The 15135-nt window shown below is 37.8% G+C and overlaps 1 protein-coding gene across 1 annotated transcript in view; it reads left to right on the top strand.

The window, feature by feature from the left end:
* KIFAP3 (kinesin associated protein 3) overlaps positions 1-15135 on the top strand; it is a 66003-nt gene that overhangs the window by 21705 nt on the left and 29163 nt on the right. The window contains 7 exon segments of the mRNA XM_009645308.2: positions 1160-1260; positions 5654-5762; positions 7117-7229; positions 8170-8335; positions 8548-8673; positions 9078-9176; positions 10646-10731. Coding sequence (XP_009643603.1) covers positions 1160-1260; positions 5654-5762; positions 7117-7229; positions 8170-8335; positions 8548-8673; positions 9078-9176; positions 10646-10731 — 800 coding nt within the window.

Genomic DNA, 15135 nt, shown 5'->3' with positions numbered 1-15135 from the left:
TTTTATGGCAACTGCCAGAAGGGTTTCATGGGTCTTTTTGGTAATTCAATTTTGAAAAAAAAGGCACACATTTGCATTCTTGGAATAAAGGCATCATATCCTTGCTGCTTAAGGGAAATTCCAGCTCCCAATGATGTATGCAGAAGAAAAATTTAACTGTGTTGGTTGCTGTTTGAGGTCTTGATGCTTTGCCAAAGTCTTAAACAGATAGTCCTAATTTAGCTTAAATACAAGTGGGTGGTGGGATATTTCTGATCAGTTGTATAAGAACTGTGAATACATTCTGAGTTGATGACCTTATTACATCCTGGTCTAACTAATATAAATGTTCAGATGAGTGTTTTATCCCATATATAGCCAGTATCCTGCTAATGTAGGGCTAGAGGAGAGCTCAAGAGAACACTCAGCACAGATTTCAGCAGTGAGCCAGGATTAAACATTTCTGTGGTGTTCTTAACAAACACTTGTATGTTTGTCGAAGTTGATTTTATAGAACCTTTCAGTTAAATACTTCACAGCCTTCTCACATTAACTGCTCCATTTTTTTCTTGAGAATATTTTTGCTAAGTATTAATGTTAAAATATGCTATTGTTGTCCCTGAAATGTACAAAACCACAAAAGGTACCCACCAAATAATATTATTGTTTATCTTAATAGAACAACCAGTGTGTGATTTACTTGAAAGGCACTGAATTCCTTTTACAATACTTTTTAGTGGTAGTTTTTATTTTTCTCTCTGGCATTGGCATATTCTTTATCATTTCCCTTGGAGACAAGCTTGTTGTTTCAACAGGGATATCTACGGCTAATTTGGCATTATGTTTGATACTTAATTTCCTAGTTGGAAACTGATGAAGGCTTTCTCTGGATGGCCTGTCATTGTTAAGTGTTCCTTTCACAAAATATGTTTCTTGCAAAGTGAGGTTAAGGAATTTTTTTGAGGAGCTGGGGAGAGGGGGGAATAGTTAGCATTGCTTTTATTCCCTCTTTGCACAAATGCATTGTTCATTTGGACAGGCCAGGTGAGACTCTTGTTGCATTTCTGATTTAAATTTTCCCTCTATTAGGATTTTTGTCCTTTTTGTTTTGCCCCTTTAAATGTTTACAATACTTAAAATACTAGGCTTCTATTAATATGTATTTTTTTTCTCCATTTAGCAAATGAAAACTACAAACAAGTAGCAATGTGTATTCTGTATCACATAAGCATGGATGATCGCTTTAAATCAATGTTTGCGTACACTGACTGTATCCCACAGGTATGTGCTTTTATGTATGATGAGGTGGTAAGATGCATCTTTCCCTGTGCACGTCTTTTCCTCGCTCATAGTAGAGCTCGCACTGACACCCACAGGTGAAAGCGGGAACAACCACAGTGCTGCTGAGTCGGTAGTGAACCACCCACTCATTGGGCAGTCCGACTGTTCTTGCTGTCTTTTAACAGTCTCCAGAAAAAGGATAGGTGACACAGTCTCTGTCAGCACTGCTAACACTTGAGCTGCATCAATGAATTGGTAAAAATACAGGTGACCTGATGAATTTCTACGGAAGATAGGGAATGTTTGAAAGATTAAAGCTTGAGCACAGCAGGTCCTTAGGGAACCTCGTGGAAAGTATTTCCTTTACTGTTTTAGAAGGCATTCTTTTCTGATCCCATTGGGTATCAAAATTGCAATGTCTCCAGTGTTACAGGATATGAACTGGAAACCAGCCAAGCAGTGTTACATTGCTACATGACAATTCATTTTCCAACTGCAGGCACGCACACAGGGGATACTTGAAAACTATGGAAGGCTCTTCACTGATCTTTCAGGCTACAGTTTGTTACGTAACCTTTTGTCTTTGGTTCAAGCACAGACACAATATCATGGGTTTGGGGGATTTGTTTTGGGGTTTGTTTGTATGTTTTTTGTGTGTTTGTTTTTTTTAACAAGTACCAAATCCTCTGTTACTGATCTCTTTCTCGGTCCTGATGAAGCTGGAGTTGAGAAAGCCTGTGTTGCATAAGTGTAAAAGCTTGCTGGTAGCTTTTTCAGAATTGCACCACAGTATCTTCTTTCCTGCCAAACATGTTTTTAACATCAAATACATCCAGAATGGGAAGTTGCCATGGAAAGTTTTCAGAATGTTTCTGGTCATTATCTCATGATGAAAATGGTGATGTTTTTCCAAATACAGGAGGATTTTGGAGAATAGAGAGGGGAGAACTGGTGGGAATAACTAGTACGTGTTACAAAATGGTCTTGTAAACATCCTGTGGATTGCCTTTTCTGCCATAAGAAGCAACTATATGTTAAGGCATTTGCTTGATATAAGGGACCTGCTTTGTTCTGAGTAGTTACCAGTCAAAGAGAATTCATGCACTGTGTTTCAGGGCTCACTTATGATGTGCTTTCAGGGCATCTTGGCATGACTCCTATGTCCCCAGTGCCAAAGGTAAAGGGCTGTGGAAACTTCAGTGATATCATAGTCTGAGCTTTGGTGAACATCATTCTGGTAGGCCATCACTGCTCAAAGCAGTGCTTACAGAGTTGTATCCAAAGACTGATGGAGCAGAAAACGAGTCCACTGCCTTCATTGGACTTTGGCTAAACTACAAAATTCAAAGGATACCTACGGCTGTTGATATTTCAGTGGTTGATGTAATTATTCACAGGTCGCATCTGCCAACTGTTCAAAAAGGACAAGCTGGACAATCAGGACTTAAATTTTATTAATGAATGTTTAAAATTGGGTATTAAAGAAGACAGAGGTGACAGAAAAAATGGGGAAGTGGATAAGGTGTCAAGAGAAGAAAATTACCTTTTTAAAAGGGCTCCCTACCATTTGATTCTACCCTAGAAAACCAAATTATCTTTTCAATAGTAGTACATGCCCATCTGTGGGTTTGTTTCCTTTTGAGAAAAGGTGGACGTCCAAACTGGCAAATACTCACTAATGAATGTTTAGCTGTTGTAGAAAGTGATTGGAAAAATCCATCCCCTGTTGTCATTTTGAACAGGCGAAGGGCTTGACAAGGGCTTGCGCATGCTGTCCCAGGTAAACATCCTTGTGGATTTTAGGAGTTAGTGGGTGCTATTCTAGTAACAGTTAAAAGTGAGTATTAACAGTTCATTCTTGTTTAGACCTCAGCAATGCGTGTTTTGTTTAAATAGGTGCAAATGCCATCCAGATGCTTATAAAAGCCTTTATTGGTAATAACCTGGCCAATCAAAGGGCATGGTTAGGCAGTGATGTCATGGTGATATTTAATATTTTACCGCAGAGCAGTGTGCAAGGTTCTCCGCAGCTACCCACATGTTTTCCACCACAGTTGTCCTGTTTGGCCCCTCTTTGATCTATAAGCTTCTTTTCAGCTTAATGCTGGTAAACGTCCTCTTTTGACAGCACCCTTTGCTCCTGTCCGCCATTATCTGCTGAAGTTCAGAAACCAGAGCATCACTTCAAACAGCAGAGTTAGGGAGTAGCCAGTCAGGAGAGATTCCTGAGGCATGCAGTTCTGGCATAATCATTCAAAGATGTTTGAGCTGGGCTTGGGGAGGGGGTTGGACAGAGGTGTATGTGAACAGAGAGCTGTGGGGGTTGGCCTCTGGTCACTGGTAAATAAGTGAAGGCAGGTGCCAGAGAGTCTAGACACAGTGATTTCAGTTCTGGTCTGTGGTATCTGATACTCAATATGGGACTTGTCTGATTGAACACTACTGCCTCTTCATTGCACATGCTGCAGTCTTTTTACTGCCTTCCTGTTAAATCAGTAAAAGATGACAATGGACATAGTAAAAGCAGAACAAATTTAATTTTAATATTTCCTATTTGGCAGCAATTACTCTTCCTTTTGAAGTGGCACAAGAAGCAATCAAATTAAATGAAGACATAATGGGAAACATGGAGCTTGTACGAAACTATTATTTTAAAATTTGAACAGCTTTAATTGAAACTGGATATATTTTTTCTTTTTATAGAGAAGTAGTTCAGTAATTAACAGTGTAATCCCATCTTGTTAAACATCTAATTTCCACAGATTTTGTATTGTGTAAGTAATGAGAATGTTTCCCTTCAAATTATTTGAAGGGTTTTAAAAATCTGTTTTTAAAGGTTTTGTAACAGAAGAGTTGCAGGGGGTGATTTTTGAATGCTCATGGTCTACTTGTTAAGTGGCAACTTTCGTCTCTGGTTAATTCACTCTTATGTGACCGTCAAACTTACGGATTTAATAAACTAGGGATTTTATCAGTTCTTAAAACAACCTAGGGAAACCTGATTCTGCCTTTTTAAGAAAGAGAGGAAGAAATCAGTGATAGCTTTTAAATTAGTACATGGAAGTCCCAGAAAAAGAGACTGATAACTGTTGTAGCCTGAATTTGTTGGGGTTTTGTTGTGTTTTTTTTTTTTTTTTATTTGGGATCCATTTGGAATGACAGCCTGCTGTCTGGTAACAGATAAACATACAGAATTGCTGTAGTAAAATACTTTGGAATGAAACTCCTGCAATACTGTTGTTCTCATTTCCCCCACCCCCACCAGGTTGTTTACCCACTTTCTCTAGTGTTTAATGCATTGCAAACTGTCTTTCCACCGGGCGGCAAGCACACAAATATGTAATGATTAGTTGTTGCTTTCTTCTCCCCCCATCCCTTTTTGACACAAACTAAACTACTTTTTTTTGTATTTTACGTCCTGCTTATCTTTAGGTTCAGTTGCTTCTACTTTCAGTAATCTCGGTCTTGTCATCACACTGCTTTGCGTTGTAATCTTGATTTTAGGAGCAAATAGGGTGATGTCCTGCAGCCCGTCAGTGAGGAAGCCATGTAACTTGTCAGCCATAGTTAGAAACAGAAAAAGAAACGGATGTATTTGAGTCATGTTCGTATGTTCAATGTGCCATTTCAAAAAATTGAACAAAACGAGACTAGATAGATAGCCTGTGATATAATGGACAATACAGGCACCAGGTGTATAAAACAATGGCAATCCATAGGTTATTTGCCTAAAGAATCATGTGGGAATTCACTGATGCTTATTGAACAGTTGGCAATTGTCTACTTATGTTAACCCACGTTGTTCTGTCCAATTACTAAAAGAATAGGACTAGTACTGAGAAGTTTTTGGTATATGCCAGTGTTCAGCTCTAGCAATGGAAGCTGCAAAGGTAAAGCACTTTACAGATACACCACAGCTAATTTATGTATCAACAGAGTAATCTCAAAGCAAAATACTAATAGAATTATTCTGCAATTAAGTATCTGTTTAGAGTCATAATTTTATTAAATAACCAGGTATTAATCTGACTTTCTGTGGAACTAAGTTGGTTTTTCTATATGAAATCTACCTAAGCTTTCAAAACAAATTTATCCATTCACAAATTTAAAAAATGGGAAAAATAAAAAATTCAGTGGTAGCAATAAAATGTAACTAACCCCAAGTTACTTTAAGGTGATGAGTGACTGCCGGTTTTGGCACTTTATAAGCATTGTTATCCCCAAATAATGGAACCATGCATCTTGTGTGTTTGACCTTTATAACTTTACTATGCCCATAGAAATGCTGAATATTAAATAAAAAAAAAAAAGCTACTATAGTTGGCATCATAACATTGCTCTTCCAGTGCTTTGGAAAGATTAGTGATTTAAGTGTGTTTGTGTTTCTTGGCAGTTAATGAAGATGCTTTTTGAATGTCCTGATGAACGAGTTGACCTGGAACTTATTTCTTTCTGTATTAACCTTGCTGCTAACAAAAGAAATGTACAACTTATCTGTGAAGGTAAGCGTACTGAAATTTTACTGTTTTCTTGGAGATGACAACACTTCATATATATATTTTTTTTACACACTTACATATTTAAATTATGTATATTTGAGTTATTTATGCATTTGTATATGTAATTTAAAAAAATAAAATGCATCTGTTTGGGTAATGTTTGCAAGCAAATGTCCATATCCTTCCAAAAATTGGTCTTGATGGCAGGAGTGATACCGAGTAGCCACATGTGCCCACATGTCTCATGTGCATGTAGTTCTGTAAAACATGCTGATGACTTTACTCTGGGAAACTGTGTTTGTATGGAGAGATCAAGATTTTGTTCTACCTGGTGCCTAAAATCCATCTGCAGCTAATCAGTGTTTCACCTGCCAGTACCAAATTAATAGCACAGTAATGTTGTTTAGATGCATCTTCCCATTAATTTTTTTTAAAAATTGAGCATCTTTTGGGTTCTAGTATTTTGTTACATGGTATAGATGGGTTCTGCACTTCATTCAGTAGCTCTCTAGATTGCTTTTCAAGTTTCATTATTTTCATACTAGTGGTTTTAAGTGGAGCATTGTTATTCAGTAGCTCTAATTTATTTTGTGCTCAAAATTTTCACTATGAGCTACTGTAATATATTGCTAGACTTTAAAAGGGACAATTGCAATCAATGGATTCTATGGCCAGCAAGTCCACTTTAAATTTGTCTGCATAGGTCTGTAGAAGGGGGAGCAGGGAGATCCAATTTTATATTAAAGGTAGAAATTAAATTCAAGCTAGCAGCACTTACTAGATAGGCAAGGTGATCTTTTGGAAACAATGATAACAGTGGGACTTGCCCTGTACAATCAAGTACTTGACATCTGTGTATGTCTGTTATGTCTATTCCCACATAACAATCTACATGACTGGTAAATAATCTTGTAAAACCCCAACAATGTATTATTCCATGGAATGGCTAGAGAAGCCTCTGAGCTAGTACCAACAGCTGTGCTGCACCTCCGCTAACTGTGCTGATGGTAGGATAATAGTTCAGATCTAGGACCTTTCTTGGTCTGAAGAAATAACTAAGAACACCTGAAGCATTTAGTTATTTATCTGACTTTAAGTGTCCCAGCAGTACATACGGTCATAGTAGTCTTCGAGAAGCTATAGAATTTATACAGAGCGGGTCTTGTCTTCTCTTTTCAACTTAAATTTGGAAGAAGAAATAGTTCCTGTCTAAATTCTTCACTTTTTCCTTTTAAACTTTTAAAAGTTAAAGGTGTGGGGTTTTGTGTGTGTTTGTTCTATTTTTGATCTGCCACTACCTTCCTCATTTATTTTTTTTTTTATTTGGATGATTTCCGAAGTGTTTGTTTCTTTGCAGGAAATGGTTTGAAAATGTTAATGAAGCGGGCTTTGAAATTTAAGGACCCATTGTTAATGAAGATGATCAGGAATATTTCACAGCATGATGGGCCAACTAAAAGCCTGTTTATTGTAAGTATTATCTATTACCTAATGTGGTCTCTGATTCTTCCTGCTGGAAAAGACTGGCTTTGGAGAGCTGCTGTGGTTTGTCTTTACAGGGTGTCCAGTTTTCTTGGCTGTCATGGGTTGATTTGTATTTTGATTTCTAAGGATATCTCAGTTAGTAGATCAGGGTCTGGATCCCTCACTACAGGGAAAATAGGTCTTAAACTGTATCCATATGTCCCTGTTCCAAAACAAACAACCAAAACGAAGCAAACAAAAAACCCCGACTGCTGGGGTGCACATCATCACAATTAACAGTTATCCTAAATCTCTGCTTTTAGAGCTAGAGGGCAAAATAAAATATTTGGGTTTTTTTTTGGTCTCCACTGTGCCAAGTGGTTTGTATAAGTAGATACTCTAAAATTTTGAATACTTAATCTTCAGTTAACCATGTAAAGCCGCCCTTTCAAAAGAATGGGGGGAATCACAACATCCGAATTGTGGAAATTTTAAATGTACTGTTAAAATGAAGATTGAATATCAAATTGCCTTAAAGCAGTATGGAATTAGCAATTAGAATCCATGACTCCCCTGAAAATCTTGTAGTTATTTCTCAGAATCTCTAGGAAGAGGACTCCGTCACTGTCACTAAGGCTGTATGGTATTTACCATCTTTTTTCCTTATTTTCTATTAGCTTCCTCAATGGTGCGTGTAGTAGCTACTTTTGGAACATCTAAACAAATGATCTACATGTCTTGAAAATGAAAGGATGTAGAAGAAGAATGCTGAAATGTTTTCTTGGATCATTCTTCAACTGAAATTGAAACTGCCTTATTAGCCCTCATTTCAGGAGAAAAGTCTCCTTAGCGTTCTTTTGAGAACTAGTTTTGATTTGACCAAGTCTTGAGTTCTTCAGGAACCCCAGATTATTCACCTGTAATGTTGTTACTGTATTCCCTTTAGGATTATGTTGGTGATTTAGCAGCTCAAATATCAAACGATGAAGAGGAGGAATTTGTGATTGAATGCCTAGGAACACTTGCAAATTTGACCTTACCAGATCTGGACTGGGAACTTGTGCTGAAAGAGTACAAACTGGTTCCGTACCTCAAGGATAAACTAAAACCAGGTCTGTACGAAGTTTGGTTAATCTTTCAAAGTAGAGCCTCTTGAAGAAAACTTTGCATGCTCTTTCACAGTAGGGTCTGTTTACCTTTATAATTTGTGATTGGTTGGGGAAACATAACACTGAAGAACAAATCATAACTACAGATAAATATATAACTGCCACAAGATTAAGGATTTCTGGGAGGTGATACTTTCTGCCTTCTGACTTACCAGGTTCTGCAGAAGATGACCTCGTTTTAGAAGTGGTGATAATGATTGGAACAGTTTCTATGGATGACTCTTGTGCTGCTCTGCTGGCTAAATCTGGAATCATTCCAGCGCTCATTGAGCTTCTAAACGGTATATTGCCATGCTTGACTCTAGGTCTTGTTTCTCAGAGGAGTTCAGTTGATGTAGCTGTGCTGTAACTGAATGCACCATTCATCTTCTCTTGCAAGGCAGGGGTAGCTGTTTTGTATATGAAAGGGGGAGCAATTACTTCGTTATTGATAGAGAGATACTGACTAGGGGTCTAAGATTTGATTTTTCCCACACCTCCACAGCTCTTGCTGCAATCTGTGGTCTTTCTACTTGACTGGAGCAGGGAAGAAAACACTAATTTTGTGGTGTCAGGAGATGAAAACTCACACATACCACAGAACTGTCTAGCTGGCATGTCAGAGCTGGGCTTTCTCTAAGCTTCTAGTTGTGAGATCTGAAATTGTGGTGGTTGTTTTATTTTTTTTTTTTTTTTCCCCTTGCAGCTCAGCAGGAAGATGATGAGTTTGTCTGCCAGATCATCTATGTGTTTTATCAGATGGTCTTCCACCAAGCCACCAGAGATGTCATTATCAAGGAAACGCGTATCTTTTTAAAGATTAAACATCTAGAATTACAGCGCTTAATTTGCCATCACTGATGTTTGGCCTGTATTTCTCTTGCATAAACCTCCTGATCTCGGAGGTTTCTTTGTACATGTTTTCAGCTGAAGAAAAAAATCCAAGCAGCATAGCCATGTAGAGGGACTGCAAGATTAATAGTAGAGATAAAAATTTTGTTTGCTTTGAAACAGGGAGGGGAGTAGGAGGGGGATCACTGGACCAGATGACCCATTAGTTCCTATCCAGTCTGAATTACTGGATGAATTTGTTTTGCAAATCGTCGCCAAAATCATAGTCCATAGAAAAATGTACATAGTGTATAGAGAAACTTCACTGTACCATTATACATATGTTGCATAGTCTGAAGTTATGTGCATTAAAATGCTTTAATAACATTCTTTATTGTATCAATCTAGAAAACATAATGCCGACTCTGTATTTTTCGTCCACCTAATTGTTCTTTGAATTTTATATTTGGTGTAAGTCTCCCAACTTCTTCCTGCTATGGAGACTTTGATTTCTATTCCTGGCTTTCCCCTTTGTCCTTTTTTTTTTTTTTTTGCTTGCTTGTCTGTTGATGACTAAACCTGTTTTTCAGTTTCCTCATATCATGGATCTATTAAATATTTTTGTATGGTACTTATAACTCTTATTTGGTCTTTACTACTTATTCTTTCAATCACTGCTGATGTTAAGCATATTCAGATGATCTAAAAACTGTGGAAAGAGACACTGGCTGTCTTTGTGGGCCTTAATTGAATGTTAATTTTTATTGAAACATAGAGAATAGGTAAAATGGGGTCCTTGTAGGGATAGCAGATTAGTCATTACTTTACTAGCAATACAACTACTACTTCTTAATGTCCTTTATCCTTTGAGCTCTGAGAAATATCTGAGAAACCATTTGGGATGTTGTTCTTTGCCTCCTGTTTGAACTCCTAGATGGCTAGCTTTTTAAAAAAAATAATTTTATCTAATGATAAAGCACCAACATTTGAACAGCACTTTCTTCATTCAAATTGAACAAGACTAGTATTAATGCTAGCATTTGCATAATGGATTAACCTCAGTATTTTTGAGACAAGTACATTGGATATCGTTTTTTAAAACCAAGAAAACTCCTTAAAGATTACAAAAGTAAGTCTCAAAAGATTAAACCATTCCACAGAATCTATGCCTTTTGGACTAACATGTTAGCTGCGTGAATTTCCTGTAACAGATCAGAATGTATTTTATTTGTAAGGGGCATGTAATTTTTTCTTCAGCAATTTTGAAGAATATTTGGGTATCTCAAAATGTGAGTAAAAAAAAAAAAAAAAAGTGGTTGGGGGAAGGCTGCTGAACTTCATATGTGTTGGAAAATTCCTCACAACCTTTCTTAATGAAATTTGCAGTTGGAATATCCCACGCCTGTAAAAAAATAGCTTTTATCCTTAACAATTTCTTTCCAGAGGCTCCAGCATATCTTATAGACCTGATGCATGATAAAAATGCTGAGATTCGCAAAGTTTGTGACAACACTCTGGATATTATAGCGGTAGGTCTGATTTTTTTTTTTTATCATCTGTCCTTCAAGAACCTCTTTATATGAGATAATTCTGAAATAACTAAGTAGCAATAACTTGCAAATTGAGAATATTTTTCATGTGCAACTTTCTAATCACATAGGTGAAAGGTGAATTTTCATGGGACAATGACAGTCATTAATCTGGGCTGTGTACCAAACTTCCAAAAAGTGCATATATGCTTTGAAAATTCATACTGGTTAGCTTTATGCTACAGACACTTTTAAAGAATGCTTTTATAATTAAATAAATTATTTGAATTACATAAGTATATTAAGCTTTCATTATTTCTTAATTCTCCAAACAGCAGCACCACTCAGCAGCTTTTATTCAGCTTTTCTACATTGCCTGATGCCAATATTTTTTTTCAAAAAGAAAATGTGGGCAGTGATTCTAAAGCTGGTTGTTTTCTGCTGGGGAAACAGTATAATATTGGACTTTTTAATATCATCTTCAACTCTTGAATAAGTTTCCTTTAGCTACATGACTTAGTTTGTCCAACTATCCATTGATCACAACAAACTTTTGGGACAGTTGTTTCATATGAAACTGCTAACTTGGAAAGAAGAAGGAATACTAAAGTATGAAGTGCTATTGCTTTATCAGCACTTGCAGCATGTATAGGGTGTATAATCTGCTTCTGGGGATCCTTGACTGTACAAGCATTAATATTTTCTATGGTGTTCTTCATTGAAGTAAAGGCATTGTGAAACTGATTCCACTTAAAAGTTGCATTTCATTGTTAAAATTCTTCCTGGCCTGTTTTTAATTGGATTGTCTTCTATTGACAAGAAGAAATTTCAGTATTTCCTAGTGTCTTGGGATTGTACAGGCTTTTGGATGTAGAGTAACTATCACGAAATGAAATCTTATAGCCAAAGAGAACTTAACTATGAGTCAAAAGTAGTGTCTTTGACTACATTAATACTTTTCCTATCATCTACTTAGTTTCTTCTTTAGTTGAATTACACACATTGCAGCTTGTTCTCTGAAAGGTTTAATAGAGTCTGAGTCTGAACTTACGCTGTACAATACTATAGTCTGTTTTTTGTCTTTTTTGGTTATAGTAATTAGTAATGCCTTCTAATTTAATATTCATCTAAAAATAGTAAAACAACATTTTCTGTGTTGGAATTCTTTTTATCTGGCTCTGGTTTTGCTTCATGGAGGTATGGAGTGGAAAAAAATTGTGCTCCACATGAAGAGTTGCTGTTGATGTTCATTAAGGGCAAGATTTCAACTAAGATGGATTTGCACTTAGTACTTATTTATAATGGACATCATGTTCAGCTTACTGAAATCAGTTATTTCCAGGGACATCTCCAGTGGAAACAGTAGAACAATTTTTATCTTCTGGGTGAGGCCAGACAATCCGTGTGCTTCCAACACTTGTTTTGTCTTGGGACCAGTGCAATTTCCAAGTGTTTCAAGCGTTGATTTGTTCATATAGGGGAGCTTTACAACATGGTACATAGTAGTATATAGTTACTGAAAAATTATGTTAGTAATATTATTAAGCAATATTTATTTTACAGAATCTAGAAGAATAAATAGATTAAGACATAGCTTCATATTCCATACTAACATCTCTGTACTTGGCTTTTTTTTTCTTCCTAAGAAGAGGTAATCTTTACACTAGCAGTGAGTAAACAAGGAGTGCTGTGATAATGGATGGGAAAGGCTTCTCCACTTGCAAGAAGCACTGGACAGGACTTCTAGGGCCTTGAGGAAGAACAAAGGGAGGAAATGGTGTGGTACTGCTGTTATTAGGGGTAGGGGAGAAGATACCAAGCACGTACTGAAAGTAGGTTTTTTGGTGGTAAACTATTTTTTTTTTTTCTTTGGTTGTGGAGCAGTGCCACACTTAGAATGGTGTTCACTGGTAAGTTAGGAGAGTTCCCTTTCTGAGAAGGTGGTCTTAGCTTTATTATCTAGCTGTTAGGTTATAAGATGCATAAACCATAACTAACACCATGCCCCTGTGGGGAATGGGAAGCACAATATGCCCTCTTTTCTGGAAGACAGAGAGAACCACTAATTGATGGGAGTGGCTCTAGAAACACTAATTGCTCAGCAGTGTTGCAAGCTGGTTGCACACTGTCTCCCAGTACCAAAAATCACAAGCAAACAAGGCAACACATTCTAGATGGTGATGGGAGAAAATACGAAGCAGTAAGTTATCAGAACCTCAGATCTTGATAGGTGTTTTGCCATTCAGCTCGGAGGATATGGTAAAGCAGCCTGTAAACACCAAGGGGGTGGTCTGGGGGGCAATTGTACACAACCAGTGCTTTCTGAGGTGTCTGAACAGTGTCTAAGATCGATGAAATTTCTTATCTATTCTAAATCCACAACAGGAACTTAAGTTTCCAGTTGTGTTGTTCCATACATGCTGACAGGATTAGTTCTTCTGGTGATGGAAATCAGAAACTAGATGTTGGAGAAAAGAGATTTGAAAGTAATTTCTTCTCAGGGAGACAAATGCTTCTTTCACTCATCAATAAGCTCTATACAGTGTGATTGAAATAACACTGAAGAAAATCAGATGCCTTATAAGCCTTAGGGGAGATATGCTTTCTGTAGTAAAGTAATTGTCACAGAAATTATGGAAATGTTACACTAGTGATGATTTGTTTAATATAGCTTGGCTGGACTCTGCCATTGATGAACTGAAACAGATGTGCTGCTTTAGCATAGTATGTACTGGGGAGTCTCGGCTTTGTACTCGTAGATATGAGGTATCCCTTTTGTTGAAAAGAAAGTCTGTGTTGTTGCTTTAGGAATGCTTCAGTCTTGTGTCATGTGCCGAGTCTTGACACCAAGCAGCTAGTTTAGTGTACTTGTACACCTAAGGTGGGACAGGTTGCATGGCTCAGTTGAAAGCCTGGAATTGGCAGCTGGTGTCAGAGTCTCAAGTAAATGAAGTTCCCTTCTCCTCTGACTTGGAAGCCTGGACATCTGCAACTCTGCTTGTGGAAGGAAATGTTGGCTTGCTCAAAATGGTTTTACTCTTTTCACCTCGGACAATATTATCAAGAGCTGAGGGGGGTTATTTATCTCAGGTTTATAATTCTTTTTCTGTTCCTAGCTCAGTCTTATGGAAGTTAAATGATTTTCCTCACTTATTCAAAGGATATTTAATTAACCATAACCAGATCCTTAGACTGTGTAGTCTGAGCCATCCCCCTCCTCCATTTCCCCCTATTTTCCTCTTCAGTGTTTTTACAGCTTTTAATCCAGGTTTGCTGTACCATCTTGTTTCCCTTATGATCAAGAGTGGATTATTATGCTTCCTGCAGAAGCAAAACATCTTCTAGATAGCTACAGCGTTGTCCACATGATTTAGGAAGGGAATCGTGCCTAAGGTGTTTTTCCAGCTGTTGTTCTTTGCCCCAAGTATTTGTAATGTGTGCCAAACAACATTTGCCTTCTATGGAAAGCTGTGTTAATGAATGGCTTGCATCTTTCCCTGTTAGCTAAGTACCCCGATGCAAATCCTCTGTGTTGGGAATGCTGGAAGCAGGAATGTGCTGTGAACCCTCAGAGCTCTGGGATTTGGGGCCAGCTGTGGAAGATGTTGGCCAGCTCTCTTAGAATCAAGGAAGAGCAGACCACAGGGATTTGGTGGGGGCTTTATTTGAATAGGCAGCATACTCTGAAAATAGATAACCTTTGACTCCAGCTTGGTGTCCTCTTTCCATGAAGAGTGCTGTGGTCACTCCAAGAAAAAAGGTTCCCCTTCACTCATCAGGACTCCCCCTTTCTGTGGTCTCCCTTGTTCCCATGTTATCCTCTAACAATCATGAATCCAGAGAGGTGGGTAGAAGAGCAGCTAGGGTGTGGGGCTGCAGGCTGAACTGCTGACATGTATTTTCACTGATCAACTTCTACATTTAGATTTGCAGTCAGTCTGTGTTGGTGCTGGTAGCTTTTTGTGGCAAAGAGCACACACGCAGCAGGAAAGGCTCTACCTGGACTGGAAGAATAACCATAGAGCAAGCAGCATTAGATGGTATGTCCTGATTGGTTTTGTCTTCACATAAACCTGTCTTGGACAGATTTCCTTTTAGCACTGGTGCTTGCTCTTTGGAGTTGTAAGACTAGGAGAGTGAGCCAAACTACTGATCTCTATTACTTTCATAACAGCTTACCAATGAGATACCTTACATTCCTCCAAAGGAGGGGGGGGAACCAAGTTTCTCTCTTTAGCTATCAACAATATAGGAACCCTGTGGATGGTGTGCATTTTATGTGGGCACCTAAATTTAGGAGGCATGAATGTTTACTCTTTTCTCTGCCTTGCCATCAGTTTCATGTCACAGGTTTCTACTAGCTTCCTGTCAGAACATATTTAATGATGAACCTAATTGCAAAGA

Source organism: Egretta garzetta, unplaced genomic scaffold, assembly GCF_000687185.1.
Source record: "Egretta garzetta isolate BGI_Z169 unplaced genomic scaffold, ASM68718v1 scaffold598, whole genome shotgun sequence".
Lineage (NCBI taxonomy): Eukaryota > Metazoa > Chordata > Aves > Pelecaniformes > Ardeidae > Egretta > Egretta garzetta.
This window is presented reverse-complemented; position numbering and strand designations above follow the sequence as displayed.